A 24,579-nucleotide genomic window follows, 5' to 3' on the forward strand; every position below is an offset into this window, starting at 1 on the left:
TGTTTGGTGGGGACAGTGTAGAGGGAGCTTTACTCTGTATCTAACTCCGTGCTGTACCTGTCCTGGGAGTGTTTGATGGGGACAGTGTAGAGGGAGCTTTACTCTGTATCTAACCCCGTGCTGTACCTGTCCTGGGAGTGTTTGATGGGGACAGTGTAGAGGGAGCTTTACTCTGTATCTAACCCCGTGCTGTACCTGTCCTGGGAGTGTTTGATGGGGACAGTGTAGAGGGAGCTTTACTCTGTAACTGACTCTGTTTTGTATTTCAGATGCGAGATGCACAGGAAACTACACAACGATTGAAGACCTCTCCACTAGCAATGCAGGCTCTTCTGGAGAAGAAAGTCAATGAGCTGAAGAATGATTTCAAGGAGCAGCTGAAAGGGACTGAGGAGGATACATCGTCACATGTTAAAGAGTTGGACCAGCAATTGCAGAATGTATTGTCCAACTTAAACCGCGAATACCAGTTGCTGTTTAAGATTGCTGTTGAGGAATTGAAGAAAAAGAGGCTGAATGATTTTGAGCAATATTGCGAGCAACAGGTACGGTAAATTAAAAATAAAATGTGCTTTTCAATGGAGCTGCGTAGAGGGAGCATAACTCTGATTCTCACCGCGCGCTGTACCTGTCCTGGGAGTGTTTGATGTGGGACAGTGTAGAGGGAGTTTTACTCTGTATCTAACCCCGTGCTGTACCTGTCCTGGGAGTGTTTGATCTGGGACAGTGTAGAGTGAGCTTTACTCTGTATCTCACCCCGTGCTGTTCCTGTCCTGGGAGTGTTTGCTGGGGGACAGTGTAGAGGGAGCTTTACTCCGTATCTAACCCCGTGCTGTACCTGTCCTGGGAGTGTTTGATGGGGGACAGTGTAGAGGGAGCTTTACTCTGTATCTAACCCCGTGCTGTCCCTGTCCTGGGAGTGTTTGATGGGGACAGTGCAGAGGGAGCTTTACTCTGTATCTAACCCCGTGCTGTACCTGTCCTGGGAGTGTTTGACGGGGACAGTGTAGAGGGAGCTTTCCCCTGTATCTAACCCCGTGCTGTACCTGTCCTGGGAGTGTTTGATGGGGGATAGTGCAGAGGGAGCATTACTCTGTATCTAACCCCGTGCTGTACCTGTCCTGGGTGTGTTTGATGGGGGACAGTGTGGAGGGAGCTTTACTCTGTATCTAACCCCGTGCTGTACTTGGCCTGGGAGTGTTTGATGGGGGACAGTGCAGAGGGAGCTTTACTCTGTATCAAACCCCGTGCTGTACCTGTCCTGGGAGTGTTTGATGGGGACAGTGTAGAGGGAGCTTTACTCTGTATCTAACCCCGTGCTGTACCTGTCCTGGGAGTGTTTGATGGGGACAGTGTAGAGGGAGTTTTACTCTGTATCTAACCCCGTGCTGTACCTGTCCTGGGAGTGTTTGATGGGGACAGTGTAGCGGGAGCTTTACTCTGTATCGAACCCCGTGTTGTACCTGTCCTGGGAGTGTTTGATGGGGACAGTGGAGAGGGAGCTTTACTCTGTATCTAACCCCGTGCTGCACCTGTCCTGGGAGTGTTTGATGGGGACAGTGGAGAGGGAGCTTTACTCTGTATCTAACCCCGTGCTGTACCTGTCCTGGGAGTGTTTGATGAGGGACAGTGTAGAGGGAGCTTTACTCTGTATCTAACCCCGTGCTGTACCTGTCCTGGGAGTGTTTGATGTGGACAGTGTGGAGGGAGCTTTACTCTGTATCTCACCCCGTGCTGTACCTGTCCTGGGAGTGTTTGATGGGGGCAGTGTAGAGGGAGCTTTACTCTGTATCTAACCCCGTGCTGTACCTGTCCTGGGAGTGTTTGATGTGGACAGTGTAGAGGGAGCTTTACTCTGTATCTAACCCCGTGCTGTACCTGTCCTGGGAGTGTTTGATGTGGACAGTGTGGAGGGAGCTTTACTCTGAATCTAACCCCGTGCTGTACCTGTCCTGGGAGTGTTTGATGTGGACAGTGTGGAGGGAGCTTTACTCTGTATCTAACCCCGTGATGTACCTGTCCTGGGAGTGTTTGATGGGGACAGTGTAGAGGGAGCTTTACTCTGTATCTAACCCCCTGCTGTACCTGTCCTGGGAGTGTTTGATGGGGGACAGTGCAGAGGGAGCTTTACTCTGTACCTAACCCCGTGATGTACCTGTCCTGGGAGTGTTTGATGGGGACAGTGTCGAGGGAGCTTTACTCTGTATCTAACCCCGTGCTGTACCTGTCCTGGGAGTGTTTGATGTGGACAGTGTAGAGGGAGCTTTACTCTGTATCTAACACCGTGCTGTACCTGTCCTGGGAGTGTTTGATGTGGACAGTGTGGAGGGAGCTTTACTCTGTATCTAACCCCGTGCTGTACCTGTCCTGGGAGTGTTTGATGGGGGCAGTGAAGAGGGAGCTTTACTCTGTATCTAACCCCGTGCTGTACCTGTCCTGGGAGTATTTGATGGGGACAGTGTAGAGGGAGCTTTACTCTGTATCTAACCCCCTGCTGTACCTGTCCTGGGAGTGTTTGATGGGGGACAGTGTAGAGGGAGCTTTACTCTGTATCTAACCCCGTGCTGTACCTGTCCTGGGAGTGTTTGATGGGGGACAGTGTAGAGGGAGCTTTACTCTGTATCTAACCCCGTGCTGTACCTGTCCTGGGAGTGTTTGATGTGGACAGTGTAGAGGGTGCTTTACTCTGTATCTAACCCCGTGCTGTACCTGTCCTGGGAGTGTTTGATGGGGGACAGTGTAGAGGGAGCTTTACTCTGTATCTAACCCCGCGCTGTACCTGTCCTGGGAGTGTTTGATGGGGGACAGTGTAGAGGGAGCTTTACTCTGTATCTAACCCCGTGCTGTACCTGTCCTGGCAGTGTTTGATGGGGACAGTGTAGATGGAGCTTTACTCTGTACCTAACCCCGTGCTGTCCCTGTCCTGGGAGTGTTTGATGGGGGACAGTGTAGAGGGACCTTTACTCTGTATCTAACCCCGTGCTGTACCTGTCCTGGGAGTGTTTCATGGGGACAGTGTAGAGGGAGCTTTACTCTGTATCTAACCCCGTGCTGTACCTGTCCTGGGAGTGTTTGATGGGGACAGTGTAGAGGGAGCTTTACTCTGTCTCTAACCCCGTGCTGTACCTTTCCTGGGTGTGTTTGATGGGGGACAGTGTAGAGGGACCTTTACTCTGTATCTAACCCCGTGCTGTACCTGTCCTGGGAGTGTTTGATGGGGGACAGTGTAGAGGGAGCTTTACTCTGTATCTAACACCGTGCTGTACCTGTCCTGGGAGTGTTTGATGGGGACAGGGTAAAGGGAGCTTTACTCTGTATCGAACCCCGTGCTGTACCTGTCCTGGGAGAGTTTGATGGGGGCAGTGCAGATGGAGCTTTACTCTGTATCTAACCCCGTGCTGTACCTGTCCTGGGAGTGTTTGATGGGGGACAGTGTAGAGGGAGCTTTACTCTGTATCTAACCCCGTGCTGTACCTGTCCTGGGAGTGTTTGATGGGGGACAGTGTAGACGGAGCTTTACTCTGTATCTAACCCCGTGCTGTCCCTGTCCTGGGAATGTTTGATGGGGGACAGTGTCGAGGGAGCTTTACTCTGTATCTAACCCCGTGCTGTACCTGTCCTGGGAGTGTTTGATGGGGACAGTGTTGAGGGAGCTTTACTCTGTAACTAACCCCGTGCTGTACCTGTCCTGGGAGTGTTTGATGTGGACAGTGTAGAGGGAGCTTTAATCTGTATCTAACCCCGTGCTGTACATGTCCTGGGAGTGTTTGATGTGGACAGTGTGGAGGGAGCTTTACTCTGTATCTAACCCCGTGCTGTACCTGTCCTGGGAGTGTTTGATGTGGACAGTGTGGAGGGAGCTTTACTCTGTATCTAACCCCGTGATGTACCTGTCCTGGGAGTGTTTGATGGGGACAGTGTAGAGGGAGCTTTACTCTGTATCTAACCCCCTGCTGTACCTGTCCTGGGAGTGTTTGATGGGGGACAGTGTAGAGGGAGCTTTACTCTGTATCTTACCCCGTGATGTACCTGTCCTGGGAGTGTTTGATGGGGACAGTGTAGAGGGAGATTTACTCTGTATCTAACCCCCTGCTGTACCTGTCGTGGGAGTGTTTGATGGGGGACAGTGTAGAGGGAGCTTTACTCTGTATCGAACCCCGTGCTGTACCTGTCCTGGGAGTGTTTGATGTGGACAGTGTAGAGGGAGCTTTACTCTGTATCTAACCCCGTGCTGTACCTGTCCTGGGAGTGTTTGATGGGGGACAGTGTAGAGGGAGCTTTACTCTGTATCTAACCCCGTGCTGTACCTGTCCAGGGAGTGTTTGATGGGGACAGTGTTGAGGGAGCTTTACTCTGTATCTAACCCCGTGCTGTACCTGTCCTGGGAGTGTTTGATGGGGACAGTGTAGAGGGAGCTTTACTCTGTATCTAACACCACGCTGTCGCTGTCCTGGGAGCGTTTGATGGGGGACAGTGTAGAGGGAGCTTAACTCTGGATCTAACCCCGTGCTGTACCTGTCCTGGGAGTGTTTGATGGGGGACAGTGTAGAGGGAGCGTTACTCTGTATCTAACCCCGTGCTGTTCCTGTCCTGGGAGTGTTTGATAGGGACAATGTAGAGGGAGCTTTACTCTGTATCTAACCCCGTGCTGTACCTGTCCTGGGAGTGTTTGATGGGGGACAGTGTAGAGGGAGCTTTACTCTGTATCTAACCCCGTGCTGTTCCTGTCCTGGGAGTGTTTGATAGGGACAATGTAGAGGGAGCTTTACTCTGTATCTAACCCCGTGCTGTACCTGTCCTGGGAGTGTTTGGTGGGGACAGTGTAGAGGGAGCTTTACTCTGTATCTAACGCCGTGCTGTACCTGTCCTGGGAGTGTTTGATGGGGACAGTGTAGAGGGAGCTTTAATCTGTATCTAACCCCGTGCTGTACCTGTCCTGGGAGTGTTTGATGGGGACAGTGTAGAGGGAGCTTTACTCTGTATCTAACCCCGTGCTGTACCTGTCCTGGGAGTGTTTGATGTGGACAGTGAAGAGGGAGCTTTACTCTGTATCTAACCCCGTGCTGTACCTGTCCTGGGAGTGTTTGATGGGGGACAGTGTAGAGGGAGCTTTACTCTGTATCTAACCCCGTGCTGTACCTGTCCTGGGAGTGTTTGATGTGGACAGTGTAGAGGGTGCTTTACTCTGTATCTAACCCCGTGCTGTACCTGTCCTGGGAGTGTTTGATGGGGGACAGTGTAGAGGGAGCTTTACTCTGTATCTAACCCCGCGCTGTACCTGTCCTGGGAGTGTTTGATGGGGGACAGTGTAGAGGGAGCTTTACTCTGTATCTAACCCCGTGCTGTACCTGTCCTGGCAGTGTTTGTTGGGGACAGTGTAGATGGAGCTTTACTCTGTATCTAACCCCGTGCTGTCCCTGTCCTGGGAGTGTTTGATGGGGGACAGTGTAGAGGGAGCTTTACTCTGTATCTAACCCCGTGCTGTACCTGTCCTGGGAGTGTTTGATGGGGACAGTGTAGAGGCAGCTTTACTCTGTATCTAACCCCGTGCTGTACCTGTCCTGGGAGTGTTTGATGGGGACAGCGTAGAGGGAGCTTTACTCTGTCTCTAACCCCGTGCTGTAACTGTCCTGGGTGTGTTTGATGGGGGACAGTGTAGAGGGAGCTTTACTCTGTATCTAACCCCGTGCTGTACCTGTCCTGGGAGTGTTTGATGGGGGACAGTGTAGAGGGAGCTTTACTCTGTATCTAACCCCGTGCTGTACCTGTCCTGGGAGTGTTTGATGGGGACAGGGTAAAGGGAGCTTTACTCTGTATAGAACCCCGTGCTGTACCTGTCCTGGGAGAGTTTGATGGGGGCAGTGTAGAGGGAGCTTTACTCTGTATCTAACCCCGTGCTGTACCTGTCCTGGGAGTGTTTGATGGGGGACAGTGTAGAGGGAGCTTTACTCTGTATCTAACCCCGTGCTGTACCTGTCCTGGGAGTGTTTGATGGGGGACAGTGTCGAGGGAGCTTTACTCTGTATCTAACCCCGTGCTGTACCTGTCCTGGGAGTGTTTGATGGGGACAGTGTAGACGGAGCTTTACTCTGTATCTAACCCCGTGCTGTCCCTGTCCTGGGAATGTTTGATGGGGGACAGTGTCGAGGGAGCTTTACTCTGTATCTAACCCCGTGCTGTACCTGTCCTGGGAGTGTTTGATGGGGACAGTGTTGAGGGAGCTTTACTCTGTATCTAACCCCGTGCTGTACCTGTCCTGGGAGTGTTTGATGGGGACAGTGCAGAGGGAGCTTTACTCTGTATCTAACCCCGTGCTGTCCCTGTCCTGGGAATGTTTGATGGGGGACAGTGTCGAGGGAGCTGTACTCTGTATCTAACCCCGTGCTGTACCTGTCCTGGGAGTGTTTGATGGGGACAGTGTTGAGGGAGCTTTACTCTGTATCTAACCCCGTGCTGTACCTGTCCTGGGAGTGTTTGATGTGGACAGATTAGAGGGAGCTTTAATCTGAATCTAACCCCGTGCTGTACCTGTCCTGGGAGTGTTTGATGGGGACAGTGTGGAGGGTGCTTTACTCTGTATCTAACCCCGTGATGTACCTGTCCTGGGAGTGTTTGATGGGGACAGTGTAGAGGAAGCTTTACTCTGTATCTAACCCCCTGCTGTACCTGTCCTGGGAGTGTTTGATGGGGGACAGTGTAGAGGGAGCTTTACTCTGTATCTAACCCCGTGATGTACCTGTCCTGGGAGTGTTTGATGGGGACAGTGTAGAGGGAGCTTTACTCTGTATCTAACCCCCTGCTGTACCTGTCGTGGGAGTGTTTGATGGGGGACAGTGTAGAGGGAGCTTTACTCTGTATCTAACCCGGTGCTGTACCTGTCCTGGGAGTGTTTGATGGGGGACAGTGTAGAGGGAGCAGTACTCTGTATCTAACCCCGTGCTGTACCTGTCCTGGGAGTGTTTGATGTGGACAGTGTAGAGGGAGCTTTACTCTGTATCTAACCCCGTGCTGTACCTGTCCTGGGAGTGTTTGATGGGGGACAGTGTAGAGGGAGCTTTACTCTGTATCTAACCCCGTGCTGTACCTGTCCAGGGAGTGTTTGATGGGGACAGTGTAGAGGGAGCTTTACTCTGTATCTAATCCCGTGCTGTACCTGTCCTGGGTGTGTTTGATGGGGACAGTGTAGAGGGAGCTTTACTCTGTATCTAACACCACGCTGTCGCTGTCCTGGGAGCGTTTGATGGGGGACAGTGTAGAGGGAGCTTTACTCTGTATCTAACCCCGTGCTGTACCTGTCCTGGGAGTGTTTGATGGGGGACAGTGTAGAGGGAGCGTTACTCTGTATCTAACCCCGTGCTGTTCCTGTCCTGGGAGTGTTTGATAGGGACAATGTAGAGGGAGCTTTACTCTGTATCTAACCCCGTGCTGTACCTGTCCTGGGAGTGTTTGGTGGGGACAGTGTAGAGGGAGCTTTACTCTGTATCTAACCCCGTGCTGTACCTGTCCTGGGAGTGTTTGATGGGGACAGTGTAGAGGGAGCTTTACTCTGTATCTAACCCCGTGCTGTACCTGTCCTGGGAGTGTTTGATCGGGACAGTGTGGAGGGAGCTTTACTCTGTATCTAACCCCGTGCTGTACCTGTCCTGGGAGTGTTTGATGTGGACAGTGAAGAGGGAGCTTTACTCTGTATCTAACCCCGTGCTGTACCTGTCCTGGGAGTGTTTGATGGGGACAGTGTAGAGGGAGCTTTACTCTGTCTCTAACCCCGTGCTGTAACTGTCCTGGGTGTGTTTGATGGGGGACAGTGTAGAGGGAGCTTTACTCTGTATCTAACCCCGTGCTGTACCTGTCCTGGGAGTGTTTGATGGGGGACAGTGTAGAGGGAGCTTTACTCTGTATCTAACCCCGTGCTGTACCTGTCCTGGGAGTGTTTGATGGGGACAGGGTAAAGGGAGCTTTACTCTGTATAGAACCCCGTGCTGTACCTGTCCTGGGAGAGTTTGATGGGGGCAGTGTAGAGGGAGCTTTACTCTGTATCTAACCCCGTGCTGTACCTGTCCTGGGAGTGTTTGATGGGGGACAGTGTAGAGGGAGCTTTACTCTGTATCTAACCCCGTGCTGTACCTGTCCTGGGAGTGTTTGATGGGGGACAGTGTAGACGGAGCTTTACTCTGTATCTAACCCCGTGCTGTCCCTGTCCTGGGAATGTTTGATGGGGGACAGTGTCGAGGGAGCTTTACTCTGTATCTAACCCCGTGCTGTACCTGTCCTGGGAGTGTTTGATGGGGACAGTGTTGAGGGAGCTTTACTCTGTAACTAACCCCGTGCTGTACCTGTCCTGGGAGTGTTTGATGTGGACAGATTAGAGGGAGCTTTAATCTGTATCTAACCCCGTGCTGTACCTTTCCTGGGAGTGTTTGATGTGGACAGAGTGGAGGGAGCTTTACTCTGTATCTAACCCCGTGCTGTACCTGTCCTGGGAGTGTTTGATGTGGACAGTGTGGAGGGTGCTTTACTCTGTATCTAACCCCGTGCTGTACCTGTCCTGGGAGTGTTTGATGTGGACAGTGTGGAGGGAGCTTTACTCTGTATCTAACCCCGTGATGTACCTGTCCTGGGAGTGTTTGATGGGGACAGTGTAGAGGAAGCTTTACTCTGTATCTAACCCCCTGCTGTACCTGTCCTGGGAGTGTTTGATGGGGGACAGTGTAGAGGGAGCTTTACTCTGTATCTAACCCCCTGCTGTACCTGTCGTGGGAGTGTTTGATGGGTACAGTGTAGAGGGAGCTTTACTCTGTATCTAACCCCGTGCTGTACCTGTCCTGGGAGTGTTTGTTGGGGGACAGTGTAGAGGGAGCATTACTCTGTATCTAACCCCGTGCTGTACCTGTCCTGGGAGTGTTTGATGTGGACAGTGTAGAGGGAGCTTTACTCTGTATCTAACCCCGTGCTGTACCTGTCCTGGGAGTGTTTAATGGGGGACAGTGTAGAGGGAGCTTTACTCTGTATCTAACCCCGTGCTGTACCTGTCCAGGGAGTGTTTGATGGGGACAGTGTAGAGGGAGCTTTACTCTGTATCTAACCCCGTGCTGTACCTGTCCTGGGTGTGTTTGATGGGGACAGTGTAGAGGGAGCTTTACTCTGTATCTAACACCACGCTGTCGCTGTCCTGGGAGCGTTTGATGGGGGACAGTGTAGAGGGAGCTTTACTCTGTATCTAACCCCGTGCTGTACCTGTCCTGGGAGTGTTTGATGGGGGACAGTGTAGAGGGAGCGTTACTCTGTATCTAACCCCGTGCTGTTCCTGTCCTGGGAGTGTTTGATAGGGACAATGTAGAGGGAGCTTTACTCTGTATCTAACCCCGTGCTGTACCTGTCCTGGGAGTGTTTGATGGGGGACAGTGTAGAGGGAGCTTTACTCTGTATCTAACCCCGTGCTGTTCCTGTCCTGGGAGTGTTTGATAGGGACAATGTAGAGGGAGCTTTACTCTGTATCTAACCCCGTGCTGTACCTGTCCTGGGAGTGTTTGGTGGGGACAGTGTAGAGGGAGCTTTACTCTGTATCTAACCCCGTGCTGTACCTGTCCTGGGAGTGTTTGATGGGGACAGTGTAGAGGGAGCTTTACTCTGTATCTAACCCCGTGCTGTACCTGTCCTGGGAGTGTTTGATCGGGACAGTGTGGAGGGAGCTTTACTCTGTATCTAACCCCGTGCTGTACCTGTCCTGGGAGTGTTTGATGTGGACAGTGAAGAGGGAGCTTTACTCTGTATCTAACCCCGTGCTGTACCTGTCCTGGGAGTGATTGATGTGGACAGTGTGGAGGGAGCTTTACTCTGTATCTAACCCCGTGCTGTACCTGTCCTGGCAGTGTTTGATGGGGACAGTGTAGAAGGAGCTTTACTCTGTATCTAACCCCGTGCTGTCCCTGTCCTGGGAGTGTTTGATGGGGGACATTGCAGAGGGAGCTTTACTCTGTATCTAACCCCGTGCTGTACCTGTCCTGGGAGTGCTTGATGGGGACAGTGTAGAGGGAGCTTTACTCTGTATCTAACCCCGTGCTGTACCTGTCCTGGGAGTGTTTGATGGGGACAGTGTAGAGGGAGCTTTACTCTGTATCTAACCCCGTGCTGTACCTGTTCTGGGTGTGTTTGATGGGGGACAGTGTAGAGGGAGCTTTACTCTGTATCTAACCCCGTGCTGTACCTGTCCTGGGAGTGTTTGATGGGGGACAGTGTAGAGGGAGCTTTACTCTGTATCTAACCCCGTGCTGTACCTGTCCTGGGAGTGTTTGATGGGGACAGGGTAAAGGGAGCTTCACTCTGTATCTAGCCCCGTGCTGTACCTGTCCTGGGAGAGTTTGATGGGGGCAGTGTAGAGGGAGCTTTACTCTGTATCTAACCCCGTGCTGTACCTGTCCTGGGAGTGTTTGATGGGGGACAGTGTAGAGGGAGCTTTACTCTGTATCTAACCCCGTGCAGTACCTGTCCTGGGAGTGTTTGATGGGGGACAGTGTAGACGGAGCTTTACTCTGTATCTAACCCCGTGCTGTCCCTGTCCTGGGAGTGTTTGATGGGGGACAGTGTAGAGGGAGCTTTACTCTGTATCTAACCCCGTGCTGTACCTGTCCTGGGAGTGTTTGATGGGGGACAGTGTAGACGGAGCTTTACTCTGTATCTAACCCCGTGCTGTCCCTGTCCTGGGAATGTTTGATGGGGGACAGTGTCGAGGGAGCTTTACTCTGTATCTAACCCCGTGCTGTACCTGTCCTGGGAGTGTTTGATGGGGACAGTGTTGAGGGAGCTTTACTCTGTAACTAACCCCGTGCTGTACCTGTCCTGGGAGTGTTTGATGTGGACAGTGTAGAGGGAGCTTTAATCTGTATCTAACCCCGTGCTGTACCTGTCCTGGGAGTGTTTGATGTGGACAGTGTGGAGGGAGCTTTACTCTGTATCTAACCCCGTGCTGTACCTGTCCTGGGAGTGTTTGATGGGGGCAGTGTAGAGGGAGCTTTACTCTGTATCTAACCCCGTGCTGTAACTGTCCTGAGAGTGTTTGATGGGGGACAGTGTAGAGGGAGCTTTACTCTGTATCTAACCCCGTGCTGTACCTGTCCTGGGAGTGTTTGATGTGGACAGTGTGGAGGGAGCTTTACTCTGTATCTAACCCCGTGCTGTACCTGTCCTGGGAGTGTTTAATGTGGACAGTGTAGAGGGAGCTTCACTCCGTATCTAACCCCGTGCTGTACCTGTCCTGGGAGTGTTTGATGGGGACAGTGTAGAGGGAGCTTTACTCTGTATCTAACCCCGTGCTGTACCTGTCCTGGGAGTGTTTGATGGGGGACAGTGTAGAGGGAGCTTTACTCTGTATCTAACCCCGTGCTGTACCTGTCCTGGGAGTGTTTGATGTGGACAGTGTGGAGGGAGCATTACTCTGTATCTAACCCCGTGATGTACCTGTCCTGGGAGTGTTTGATGGGGACAGTGTAGAGGGAGCTTTACTCTGTATCTAACCCCCTGCTGTACCTGTCCTGGGAGTGTTTGATGGGGGACAGTGTAGAGGGAGCTTTACTCTGTATCTAACCCCGTGATGTACCTGTCCTGGGAGTGTTTGATGGGGACAGTGTAGAGGGAGCTTTACTCTGTATCTAACCCCCTGCTGTACCTGTCGTGGGAGTGTTTGATGGGGGACAGTGTAGAGGGAGCTTTACTCTGTATCTAACCCCGTGCTGTACCTGTCCTGGGAGTGTTTGATGGGGGACAGTGTAGAGGGAGCATTACTCTGTATCTAACCCCGTGCTGTACCTGTCCTGGGAGTGTTTGATGTGGACAGTGTCGAGGGAGCTTTACTCTGTATCGAACCCCGTGCTGTACCTGTCCTGGGAGTGTTTGATGGGGGACAGTGTAGAGGGAGCTTTAATCTGTATCTAACCCCGTGCTGTACCTGTCCAGGGAGTGTTTGATGGGGACAGTGTAGAGGGAGCTTTACTCTGTATCTAACCCCGTGCTGTACCTGTCCTGGGAGTGTTTGATGGGGACAGTGTAGAGGGAGCTTTACTCTGTATCTAACACCACGCTGTCGCTGTCCTGGGAGCGTTTGATGGGGGACAGTGTAGAGGGAGCTTTACTCTGTATCTAACCCCGTGCTGTACCTGTCCTGGGAGTGTTTGATGGGGACAGTGTAGAGGGAGCGTTACTCTGTATCTAACCCCGTGCTGTTCCTGTCCTGGGAGTGTTTGATAGGGACAATGTAGAGGGAGCTTTACTCTGTATCTAACCCCGTGCTGTACCTGTCCTGGGAGTGTTTGGTGGGGACAGTGTAGAGGGAGCTTTACTCTGTATCTAACCCCGTGCTGTACCTGTCCTGGGAGTGTTTGATGGGGGACAGTGGAGAGGGAGCGTTACTCTGTATCGAACCCCGTGCTGTTCCTGTCCTGGGAGTGTTTGATAGGGACAATGTGGATGGAGCTTTACTCTGTATCTAACCCCGTGCTGTACCTGTCCTGGGAGTGTTTGGTGGGGACAGTGTAGAGGGAGCTTTACTCTGTATCTAACACCGTGCTGTACCTGTCCTGGGAGTGTTTGATGGGGACAGTGTAGAGGGAGCTTTACTCTGTATCTAACCCCGTGCTGTACCTGTCCTGGGAGTGTTTGATGGGGACAGTGTAGAGGGAGCTTTACTCTGTATCGAACCCCGTGCTGTGCCTGTCCTGGGAGTGTTTGATGGGGGACAGTGTAGAGGGAGCTTTACTCTGTATCTCACCCCGTGCTGTACCTGTCCTGGGAGTGTTTGATGGGGACAGTGTAGAGGGAGCTTTACTCTGTATCTAACCCCGTGCTGTACCTGTCCTGGGATTGTTTGATGGGGGACAGTGTAGAGGGAGCTTTACTCTGTATCTAACCCCGTGCTGTACCTGTCCTGGGAGTGTTTGATGGGGGACAGTGTAGAGGGAGCTTTACTCTGTATCTAACCCCGTGCTGTACCTGTCCTGGGAGTGTTTGATGCGGACAGTGTAGAGGGAGCTTTACTCTGTATCTAACCCCGTGCTGTCCCTGTCCTGGGAGTGTTTGATGGGGACAGTGTAGAGGGAGCTTTACTCTGTAACTGACTCTGTTTTGTATTTCAGATGCGAGATGCACAGGAAACTACACAACGATTGAAGACCTCTCCACTAGCAATGCAGGCTCTTCTGGAGAAGAAAGTCAATGAGCTGAAGAATGATTTCAAGGAACAGCTGAAAGGGACTGAGGAGGATACATCGTCACATGTTAAAGAGTTGGACCAGCAATTGCAGAATGTATTGTCCAACTCAAACCGCGAATACCAGTTGCTGTTTAAGATTGCTGTTGAGGAATTGAAGAAAAAGAGGCTGAATGATTTTGAGCAATATTGCAAGCAACAGGTACGCTAAATTAAAAATAAAATGTGGTTTTCAATGGAGCTGCGTAGAGGGAGCATAACTCTGATTCTCACCGCGCGCTGTACCTGTCCTGGGAGTGTTTGATGGGGACAGTGGAGAGGGAGCTTTACTCTGTATCTAACCCCGTGCTGTACCTGTCCTGGGAGTGTTTGATCTGGGACAGTGTAGAGTGAGCTTTACTCTGTATCTAACCCCGTGCTGTTCCTGTCCTGGGAGTGTTTGCTGGGGACAGTGTAGAGGGAGCTTTACTCTGTACCTAACCCCGTGCTGTACCTGTCCTGGGAGTGTTTGATGGGGGACAGTGTAGAGGGAGCTTTACTCTGTATCTAACCCCGTGCTGTACCTGTCCTGGGAGTGTTTGATGGGGGACAGTGTAGAGGGAGCTTTACTCTGTATCTAACCCCGTGCTGTACCTGTCCTGGGAGTGTTTGATGGGGACAGGGTAAAGGGAGCTTTACTCTGTATAGAACCCCGTGCTGTACCTGTCCTGGGAGAGTTTGATGGGGGCAGTGTTGAGGGAGCTTTACTCTGTAACTAACCCCGTGCTGTACCTGTCCTGGGAGTGTTTGATGTGGACAGATTAGAGGGAGCTTTAATCTGTATCTAACCCCGTGCTGTACCTGTCCTGGGAGTGTTTGATGTGGACAGTGTGGAGGGTGCTTTACTCTGTATCTAACCCCGTGCTGTACCTGTCCTGGGAGTGTTTGATGTGGACAGTGTGGAGGGAGCTTTACTCTGTATCTAACCCCGTGATGTACCTGTCCTGGGAGTGTTTGATGGGGACAGTGTAGAGGAAGCTTTACTCTGTATCTAACCCCCTGCTGTACCTGTCCTGGGAGTGTTTGATGGGGGACAGTGTAGAGGGAGCTTTACTCTGTATCTAACCCCCTGCTGTACCTGTCGTGGGAGTGTTTGATGGGTACAGTGTAGAGGGAGCTTTACTCTGTATCTAACCCCGTGCTGTACCTGTCCTGGGAGTGTTTGTTGGGGGACAGTGTAGAGGGAGCATTACTCTGTATCTAACCCCGTGCTGTACCTGTCCTGGGAGTGTTTGATGTGGACAGTGTAGAGGGAGCTTTACTCTGTATCTAACCCCGTGCTGTACCTGTCCTGGGAGTGTTTCATGGGGGACAGTGTAGAGGGAGCTTTACTCTGTATCTAACCCCGTGCTGTACCTGTCCAGGGAGTGTTTGATGGGGACAGTGTAGAGGGAGCTTTACTCTGTATCTAACCCCGTGCTGTACCTGTCCTGGGTGTGTTTGATGGGGACAGTGTAGAGGGAGCTTTACTCTGTATCTAACACCACGCTGTCGCTGTCCTGGGAGCGTTTGATGGGGGACAGTGTAGAGGGAGCTTTACTCTGTATCTAACCCCGTGCTGTACCTGTCCTGGGAGTGTTTGATGGGGGACAGTGTAGAGGGAGCGTTACTCTGTATCTAACCCCGTGCTGTTCCTGTCCTGGGAGTGTTTGATAGGGACAATGTAGAGGGAGCTTTACTCTGTATCTAACCCCGTGCTGTACCTGTCCTGGGAGTGTTTGATGGGGGACAGTGTAGAGGGAGCTTTACTCTGTATCTAACCCCGTGCTGTTCCTGTCCTGGGAGTGTTTGATAGGGACAATGTAGAGGGAGCTTTACTCTGTATCTAACCCCGTGCTGTACCTGTCCTGGGAGTGTTTGGTGGGGACAGTGTAGAGGGAGCTTTACTCTGTATCTAACCCCGTGCTGTACCTGTCCTGGGAGTGTTTGATGGGGACAGTGTAGAGGGAGCTTTACTCTGTATCTAACCCCGTGCTGTACCTGTCCTGGGAGTGTTTGATCGGGACAGTGTGGAGGGAGCTTTACTCTGTATCTAACCCCGTGCTGTACCTGTCCTGGGAGTGTTTGATGTGGACAGTGAAGAGGGAGCTTTACTCTGTATCTAACCCCGTGCTGTACCTGTCCTGGGAGTGATTGATGTGGACAGTGTGGAGGGAGCTTTACTCTGTATCTAACCCCGTGCTGTACCTGTCCTGGCAGTGTTTGATGGGGACAGTGTAGAAGGAGCTTTACTCTGTATCTAACCCCGTGCTGTCCCTGTCCTGGGAGTGTTTGATGGGGGACATTGCAGAGGGAGCTTTACTCTGTATCTAACCCCGTGCTGTACCTGTCCTGGGAGTGCTTGATGGGGACAGTGTAGAGGGAGCTTTACTCTGTATCTAACCCCGTGCTGTACCTGTCCTGGGAGTGTTTGATGGGGACAGTGTAGAGGGAGCTTTACTCTGTATCTAACCCCGTGCTGTACCTGTTCTGGGTGTGTTTGATGGGGGACAGTGTAGAGGGAGCTTTACTCTGTATCTAACCCCGTGCTGTACCTGTCCTGGGAGTGTTTGATGGGGGACAGTGTAGAGGGAGCTTTACTCTGTATCTAACCCCGTGCTGTACCTGTCCTGGGAGTGTTTGATGGGGACAGGGTAAAGGGAGCTTCACTCTGTATCTAGCCCCGTGCTGTACCTGTCCTGGGAGAGTTTGATGGGGGCAGTGTAGAGGGAGCTTTACTCTGTATCTAACCCCGTGCTGTACCTGTCCTGGGAGTGTTTGATGGGGGACAGTGTAGAGGGAGCTTTACTCTGTATCTAACCCCGTGCAGTACCTGTCCTGGGAGTGTTTGATGGGGGACAGTGTAGACGGAGCTTTACTCTGTATCTAACCCCGTGCTGTCCCTGTCCTGGGAGTGTTTGATGGGGGACAGTGTAGAGGGAGCTTTACTCTGTATCTAACCCCGTGCTGTACCTGTCCTGGGAGTGTTTGATGGGGGACAGTGTAGACGGAGCTTTACTCTGTATCTAACCCCGTGCTGTCCCTGTCCTGGGAATGTTTGATGGGGGACAGTGTCGAGGGAGCTTTACTCTGTATCTAACCCCGTGCTGTACCTGTCCTGGGAGTGTTTGATGGGGACAGTGTTGAGGGAGCTTTACTCTGTAACTAACCCCGTGCTGTACCTGTCCTGGGAGTGTTTGATGTGGACAGTGTAGAGGGAGCTTTAATCTGTATCTAACCCCGTGCTGTACCTGTCCTGGGAGTGTTTGATGTGGACAGTGTGGAGGGAGCTTTACTCTGTATCTAACCCCGTGCTGTACCTGTCCTGGGAGTGTTTGATGGGGGCAGTGTAGAGGGAGCTTTACTCTGTATCTAACCCCGTGCTGTAACTGTCCTGAGAGTGTTTGATGGGGGACAGTGTAGAGGGAGCTTTACTCTGTATCTAACCCCGTGCTGTACCTGTCCTGGGAGTGTTTGATGTGGACAGTGTGGAGGGAGCTTTACTCTGTATCTAACCCCGTGCTGTACCTGTCCTGGGAGTGTTTAATGTGGACAGTGTAGAGGGAGCTTCACTCCGTATCTAACCCCGTGCTGTACCTGTCCTGGGAGTGTTTGATGGGGACAGTGTAGAGGGAGCTTTACTCTGTATCTAACCCCGTGCTGTACCTGTCCTGGGAGTGTTTGATGGGGGACAGTGTAGAGGGAGCTTTACTCTGTATCTAACCCCGTGCTGTACCTGTCCTGGGAGTGTTTGATGTGGACAGTGTGGAGGGAGCATTACTCTGTATCTAACCCCGTGATGTACCTGTCCTGGGAGTGTTTGATGGGGACAGTGTAGAGGGAGCTTTACTCTGTATCTAACCCCCTGCTGTACCTGTCCTGGGAGTGTTTGATGGGGGACAGTGTAGAGGGAGCTTTACTCTGTATCTAACCCCGTGATGTACCTGTCCTGGGAGTGTTTGATGGGGACAGTGTAGAGGGAGCTTTACTCTGTATCTAACCCCCTGCTGTACCTGTCGTGGGAGTGTTTGATGGGGGACAGTGTAGAGGGAGCTTTACTCTGTATCTAACCCCGTGCTGTACCTGTCCTGGGAGTGTTTGATGGGGGACAGTGTAGAGGGAGCATTACTCTGTATCTAACCCCGTGCTGTACCTGTCCTGGGAGTGTTTGATGTGGACAGTGTCGAGGGAGCTTTACTCTGTATCGAACCCCGTGCTGTACCTGTCCTGGGAGTGTTTGATGGGGGACAGTGTAGAGGGAGCTTTAATCTGTATCTAACCCCGTGCTGTACCTGTCCAGGGAGTGTTTGATGGGGACAGTGTAGAGGGAGCTTTACTCTGTATCTAACCCCGTGCTGTACCTGTCCTGGGAGTGTTTGATGGGGACAGTGTAGAGGGAGCTTTACTCTGTATCTAACACCACGCTGTCGCTGTCCTGGGAGCGTTTGATGGGGGACAGTGTAGAGGGAGCTTTACTCTGTATCTAACCCCGTGCTGTACCTGTCCTGGGAGTGTTTGATGGGGACAGTGTAGAGGGAGCGTTACTCTGTATCTAACCCCGTGCTGTTCCTGTCCTGGGAGTGTTTGATAGGGACAATGTAGAGGGAGCTTTACTCTGTATCTAACCCCGTGCTGTACCTGTCCTGGGAGTGTTTGGTGGGGACAGTGTAGAGGGAGCTTTACTCTGTATCTAACCCCGTGCTGTACCTGTCCTGGGAGTGTTTGATGGGGGACAGTGGAGAGGGAGCGTTACTCTGTATCGAACCCCGTGCTGTTCCTGTCCTGGGAGTGTTTGATAGGGACAATGTGGATGGAGCTTTACTCTGTATCTAACCCCGTGCTGTACCTGTCCTGGGAGTGTTTGGTGGGGACAGTGTAGAGGGAGCTTTACTCTGTATCTAACACCGTGCTGTACCTGTCCTGGGAGTGTTTGATGGGGACAGTGTAGAGGGAGCTTTACTCTGTATCTAACCCCGTGCTGTACCTGTCCTGGGAGTGTTTGATGGGGACAGTGTAGAGGGAGCTTTACTCTGTATCGAACCCCGTGCTGTGCCTGTCCTGGGAGTGTTTGATGGGGGACAGTGTAGAGGGAGCTTTACTCTGTATCTCACCCCGTGCTGTACCTGTCCTGGGAGTGTTTGATGGGGACAGTGTAGAGGGAGCTTTACTCTGTATCTAACCCCGTGCTGTACCTGTCCTGGGATTGTTTGATGGGGGACAGTGTAGAGGGAGCTTTACTCTGTATCTAACCCCGTGCTGTACCTGTCCTGGGAGTGTTTGATGGGGGACAGTGTAGAGGGAGCTTTACTCTGTATCTAACCCCGTGCTGTACCTGTCCTGGGAGTGTTTGATGCGGACAGTGTAGAGGGAGCTTTACTCTGTATCTAACCCCGTGCTGTCCCTGTCCTGGGAGTGTTTGATGGGGACAGTGTAGAGGGAGCTTTACTCTGTAACTGACTCTGTTTTGTATTTCAGATGCGAGATGCACAGGAAACTACACAACGATTGAAGACCTCTCCACTAGCAATGCAGGCTCTTCTGGAGAAGAAAGTCAATGAGCTGAAGAATGATTTCAAGGAACAGCTGAAAGGGACTGAGGAGGATACATCGTCACATGTTAAAGAGTTGGACCAGCAATTGCAGAATGTATTGTCCAACTCAAACCGCGAATACCAGTTGCTGTTTAAGATTGCTGTTGAGGAATTGAAGAAAAAGAGGCTGAATGATTTTGAGCAATATTGCAAGCAACAGGTACGCTAAATTAAAAATAAAATGTGGTTTTCAATGGAGCTGCGTAGAGGGAGCATAACTCTGATTCTCACCGCGCGCTGTACCTGTCCTGGGAGTGTTTGATGGGGACAGTGGAGAGGGAGCTTTACTCTGTATCTAACCCCGTGCTGTACCTGTCCTGGGAGTGTTTGATCTGGGACAGTGTAGAGTGAGCTTTACTCTGTATCTAACCCCGTGCTGTTCCTGTCCTGGGAGTGTTTGCTGGGGACAGTGTAGAGGGAGCTTTACTCTGTACCTAACCCCGTGCTGTACCTGTCCTGGGAGTGTTTGATGGGGGACAGTGTAGAGGGAGCTTTACTCTGTATCTCACCCCGTGCGGTACCTGTCCTGGGAGTGTTTGATGGGGGACAGTGTAGAGGGAGCTTTACTCTGTATCTAACCCCGTACTGTCCCTGACCTGGGAGTGTTTGATGGGGACAGTGCAGAGGGAGCTTTACTCTGTATCTAACCCCGTGCTGTACCTGTCCTGGGAGTGTTTGACGGGGACAGTGTAGAGGGAGCTTTACCCTGTATCTAACCCCGTGCTGTACCTGTCCTGGGAGTGTTTGATGGGGGATAGTGCAGAGGGAGCATTACTCTGTATCTAACCCCGTGCTGTACCTGTCCTGGGTGTGTTTGATGGGGGACAGTGTGGAGGGAGCTTTACTCTGTATCTAACCCCGTGCTGTACTTGGCCTGGGAGTGTTTGATGGGGGACAGTGTAGAGGGAGCTTTACTCTGTATCTAACCCCGTGCTGTACCTGTCCTGGGAGTGTTTGATGGGGACAGTGTAGAGGGAGCTTTACTCTGTATCTAACCCCGTGCTGTACCTGTCCTGGGAGTGTTTGATGGGGACAGTGGAGAGGGAGCTTTACTCTGTATCTAACCCCGTGCTGTACCTGTCCTGGGAGTGTTTGATGGGGACAGTGTAGAGGGAGCTTTAGTCTGTATCTAACCCCGTGTTGTACCTGTCCTGGGAGTGTTTGATGGGGACAGTGTAGCGGGAGCTTTACTCTGTATCGAACCCCGTGTTGTACCTGTCCTGGGAGTGTTTGATGGGGACAGTGGAGAGGGAGCTTTACTCTGTATCTAACCCCGTGCTGCACCTGTCCTGGGAGTGTTTGATGGGGACAGTGGAGAGGGAGCTTTACTCTGTATCTAACCCCGTGCAGTACCTGTCCTGGGAGTGTTTGATGAGGGACAGTGTAGAGGGAGCTTTACTCTGTATCTAACCCCGTGCTGTACCTGTCCTGGGAGTGTTTGATGTGGGCAGTGTGGAGGGAGCTTTACTCTGTATCTAACCCCGTGCTGTACCTGTCCTGGGAGTGTTTGATGGGGGACAGTGTAGACGGAGCTTTACTCTGTATCTAACCCCGTGCTGTCCCTGTCCTGGGAATGTTTGATGGGGGACAGTGTCGAGGGAGCTTTACTCTGTATCTAACCCCGTGCTGTACCTGTCCTGGGAGTGTTTGATGGGGACAGTGTTGAGGGAGCTTTACTCTGTAACTAACCCCGTGCTGTACCTGTCCTGGGAGTGTTTGATGTGGACAGATTAGAGGGAGCTTTAATCTGTATCTAACCCCGTGCTGTACCTTTCCTGGGAGTGTTTGATGTGGACAGAGTGGAGGGAGCTTTACTCTGTATCTAACCCCGTGCTGTACCTGTCCTGGGAGTGTTTGATGTGGACAGTGTGGAGGGTGCTTTACTCTGTATCTAACCCCGTGCTGTACCTGTCCTGGGAGTGTTTGATGTGGACAGTGTGGAGGGAGCTTTACTCTGTATCTAACCCCGTGATGTACCTGTCCTGGGAGTGTTTGATGGGGACAGTGTAGAGGAAGCTTTACTCTGTATCTAACCCCCTGCTGTACCTGTCCTGGGAGTGTTTGATGGGGGACAGTGTAGAGGGAGCTTTACTCTGTATCTAACCCCCTGCTGTACCTGTCGTGGGAGTGTTTGATGGGTACAGTGTAGAGGGAGCTTTACTCTGTATCTAACCCCGTGCTGTACCTGTCCTGGGAGTGTTTGTTGGGGGACAGTGTAGAGGGAGCATTACTCTGTATCTAACCCCGTGCTGTACCTGTCCTGGGAGTGTTTGATGTGGACAGTGTAGAGGGAGCTTTACTCTGTATCTAACCCCGTGCTGTACCTGTCCTGGGAGTGTTTGATGGGGGACAGTGTAGAGGGAGCTTTACTCTGTATCTAACCCCGTGCTGTACCTGTCCAGGGAGTGTTTGATGGGGACAGTGTAGAGGGAGCTTTACTCTGTATCTAACCCCGTGCTGTACCTGTCCTGGGTGTGTTTGATGGGGACAGTGTAGAGGGAGCTTTACTCTGTATCTAACACCACGCTGTCGCTGTCCTGGGAGCGTTTGATGGGGGACAGTGTAGAGGGAGCTTTACTCTGTATCTAACCCCGTGCTGTACCTGTCCTGGGAGTGTTTGATGGGGGACAGTGTAGAGGGAGCGTTACTCTGTATCTAACCCCGTGCTGTTCCTGTCCTGGGAGTGTTTGATAGGGACAATGTAGAGGGAGCTTTACTCTGTATCTAACCCCGTGCTGTACCTGTCCTGGGAGTGTTTGATGGGGGACAGTGTAGAGGGAGCTTTACTCTGTATCTAACCCCGTGCTGTTCCTGTCCTGGGAGTGTTTGATAGGGACAATGTAGAGGGAGCTTTACTCTGTATCTAACCCCGTGCTGTACCTGTCCTGGGAGTGTTTGGTGGGGACAGTGTAGAGGGAGCTTTACTCTGTATCTAACCCCGTGCTGTACCTGTCCTGGGAGTGTTTGATGGGGACAGTGTAGAGGGAGCTTTACTCTGTATCTAACCCCGTGCTGTACCTGTCCTGGGAGTGTTTGATCGGGACAGTGTGGAGGGAGCTTTACTCTGTATCTAACCCCGTGCTGTACCTGTCCTGGGAGTGTTTGATGTGGACAGTGAAGAGGGAGCTTTACTCTGTATCTAACCCCGTGCTGTACCTGTCCTGGGAGTGATTGATGTGGACAGTGTGGAGGGAGCTTTACTCTGTATCTAACCCCGTGCTGTACCTGTCCTGGCAGTGTTTGATGGGGACAGTGTAGAAGGAGCTTTACTCTGTATCTAACCCCGTGCTGTCCCTGTCCTGGGAGTGTTTGATGGGGGACATTGCAGAGGGAGCTTTACTCTGTATCTAACCCCGTGCTGTACCTGTCCTGGGAGTGCTTGATGGGGACAGTGTAGAGGGAGCTTTACTCTGTATCTAACCCCGTGCTGTACCTGTCCTGGGAGTGTTTGATGGGGACAGTGTAGAGGGAGCTTTACTCTGTATCTAACCCCGTGCTGTACCTGTTCTGGGTGTGTTTGATGGGGGACAGTGTAGAGGGAGCTTTACTCTGTATCTAACCCCGTGCTGTACCTGTCCTGGGAGTGTTTGATGGGGGACAGTGTAGAGGGAGCTTTACTCTGTATCTAACCCCGTGCTGTACCTGTCCTGGGAGTGTTTGATGGGGACAGGGTAAAGGGAGCTTCACTCTGTATCTAGCCCCGTGCTGTACCTGTCCTGGGAGAGTTTGATGGGGGCAGTGTAGAGGGAGCTTTACTCTGTATCTAACCCCGTGCTGTACCTGTCCTGGGAGTGTTTGATGGGGGACAGTGTAGAGGGAGCTTTACTCTGTATCTAACCCCGTGCAGTACCTGTCCTGGGAGTGTTTGATGGGGGACAGTGTAGACGGAGCTTTACTCTGTATCTAACCCCGTGCTGTCCCTGTCCTGGGAGTGTTTGATGGGGGACAGTGTAGAGGGAGCTTTACTCTGTATCTAACCCCGTGCTGTACCTGTCCTGGGAGTGTTTGATGGGGGACAGTGTAGACGGAGCTTTACTCTGTATCTAACCCCGTGCTGTCCCTGTCCTGGGAATGTTTGATGGGGGACAGTGTCGAGGGAGCTTTACTCTGTATCTAACCCCGTGCTGTACCTGTCCTGGGAGTGTTTGATGGGGACAGTGTTGAGGGAGCTTTACTCTGTAACTAACCCCGTGCTGTACCTGTCCTGGGAGTGTTTGATGTGGACAGTGTAGAGGGAGCTTTAATCTGTATCTAACCCCGTGCTGTACCTGTCCTGGGAGTGTTTGATGTGGACAGTGTGGAGGGAGCTTTACTCTGTATCTAACCCCGTGCTGTACCTGTCCTGGGAGTGTTTGATGGGGGCAGTGTAGAGGGAGCTTTACTCTGTATCTAACCCCGTGCTGTAACTGTCCTGAGAGTGTTTGATGGGGGACAGTGTAGAGGGAGCTTTACTCTGTATCTAACCCCGTGCTGTACCTGTCCTGGGAGTGTTTGATGTGGACAGTGTGGAGGGAGCTTTACTCTGTATCTAACCCCGTGCTGTACCTGTCCTGGGAGTGTTTAATGTGGACAGTGTAGAGGGAGCTTCACTCCGTATCTAACCCCGTGCTGTACCTGTCCTGGGAGTGTTTGATGGGGACAGTGTAGAGGGAGCTTTACTCTGTATCTAACCCCGTGCTGTACCTGTCCTGGGAGTGTTTGATGGGGGACAGTGTAGAGGGAGCTTTACTCTGTATCTAACCCCGTGCTGTACCTGTCCTGGGAGTGTTTGATGTGGACAGTGTGGAGGGAGCATTACTCTGTATCTAACCCCGTGATGTACCTGTCCTGGGAGTGTTTGATGGGGACAGTGTAGAGGGAGCTTTACTCTGTATCTAACCCCCTGCTGTACCTGTCCTGGGAGTGTTTGATGGGGGACAGTGTAGAGGGAGCTTTACTCTGTATCTAACCCCGTGATGTACCTGTCCTGGGAGTGTTTGATGGGGACAGTGTAGAGGGAGCTTTACTCTGTATCTAACCCCCTGCTGTACCTGTCGTGGGAGTGTTTGATGGGGGACAGTGTAGAGGGAGCTTTACTCTGTATCTAACCCCGTGCTGTACCTGTCCTGGGAGTGTTTGATGGGGGACAGTGTAGAGGGAGCATTACTCTGTATCTAACCCCGTGCTGTACCTGTCCTGGGAGTGTTTGATGTGGACAGTGTCGAGGGAGCTTTACTCTGTATCGAACCCCGTGCTGTACCTGTCCTGGGAGTGTTTGATGGGGGACAGTGTAGAGGGAGCTTTAATCTGTATCTAACCCCGTGCTGTACCTGTCCAGGGAGTGTTTGATGGGGACAGTGTAGAGGGAGCTTTACTCTGTATCTAACCCCGTGCTGTACCTGTCCTGGGAGTGTTTGATGGGGACAGTGTAGAGGGAGCTTTACTCTGTATCTAACACCACGCTGTCGCTGTCCTGGGAGCGTTTGATGGGGTACAGTGTAGAGGGAGCTTTACTCTGTATCTAACCCCGTGCTGTACCTGTCCTGGGAGTGTTTGATGGGGACAGTGTAGAGGGAGCGTTACTCTGTATCTAACCCCGTGCTGTTCCTGTCCTGGGAGTGTTTGATAGGGACAATGTAGAGGGAGCTTTACTCTGTATCTAACCCCGTGCTGTACCTGTCCTGGGAGTGTTTGGTGGGGACAGTGTAGAGGGAGCTTTACTCTGTATCTAACCCCGTGCTGTACCTGTCCTGGGAGTGTTTGATGGGGGACAGTGGAGAGGGAGCGTTACTC

General features: G+C 52.0%; 1 protein-coding gene across 1 annotated transcript in view; it reads left to right on the forward strand.

Moving 5' to 3' along the window:
* The window catches only part of LOC144486805 (uncharacterized), a gene marked incomplete at its 5' end in the record, with an annotated part of 81,987 nt that overhangs the window by 30,792 nt on the left and 26,616 nt on the right, over nt 1-24,579 (forward strand). The window contains 3 exons of the mRNA XM_078204821.1: nt 270-545; nt 13,125-13,400; nt 18,692-18,967. Coding sequence (XP_078060947.1) covers nt 270-545; nt 13,125-13,400; nt 18,692-18,967 — 828 coding nt within the window. The remainder of the gene's footprint in view (nt 1-269; nt 546-13,124; nt 13,401-18,691; nt 18,968-24,579) is intronic.

The sequence above is a fragment of the Mustelus asterias genome, unplaced genomic scaffold (genome assembly GCF_964213995.1).
Source record: "Mustelus asterias unplaced genomic scaffold, sMusAst1.hap1.1 HAP1_SCAFFOLD_472, whole genome shotgun sequence".
Lineage (NCBI taxonomy): Eukaryota > Metazoa > Chordata > Chondrichthyes > Carcharhiniformes > Triakidae > Mustelus > Mustelus asterias.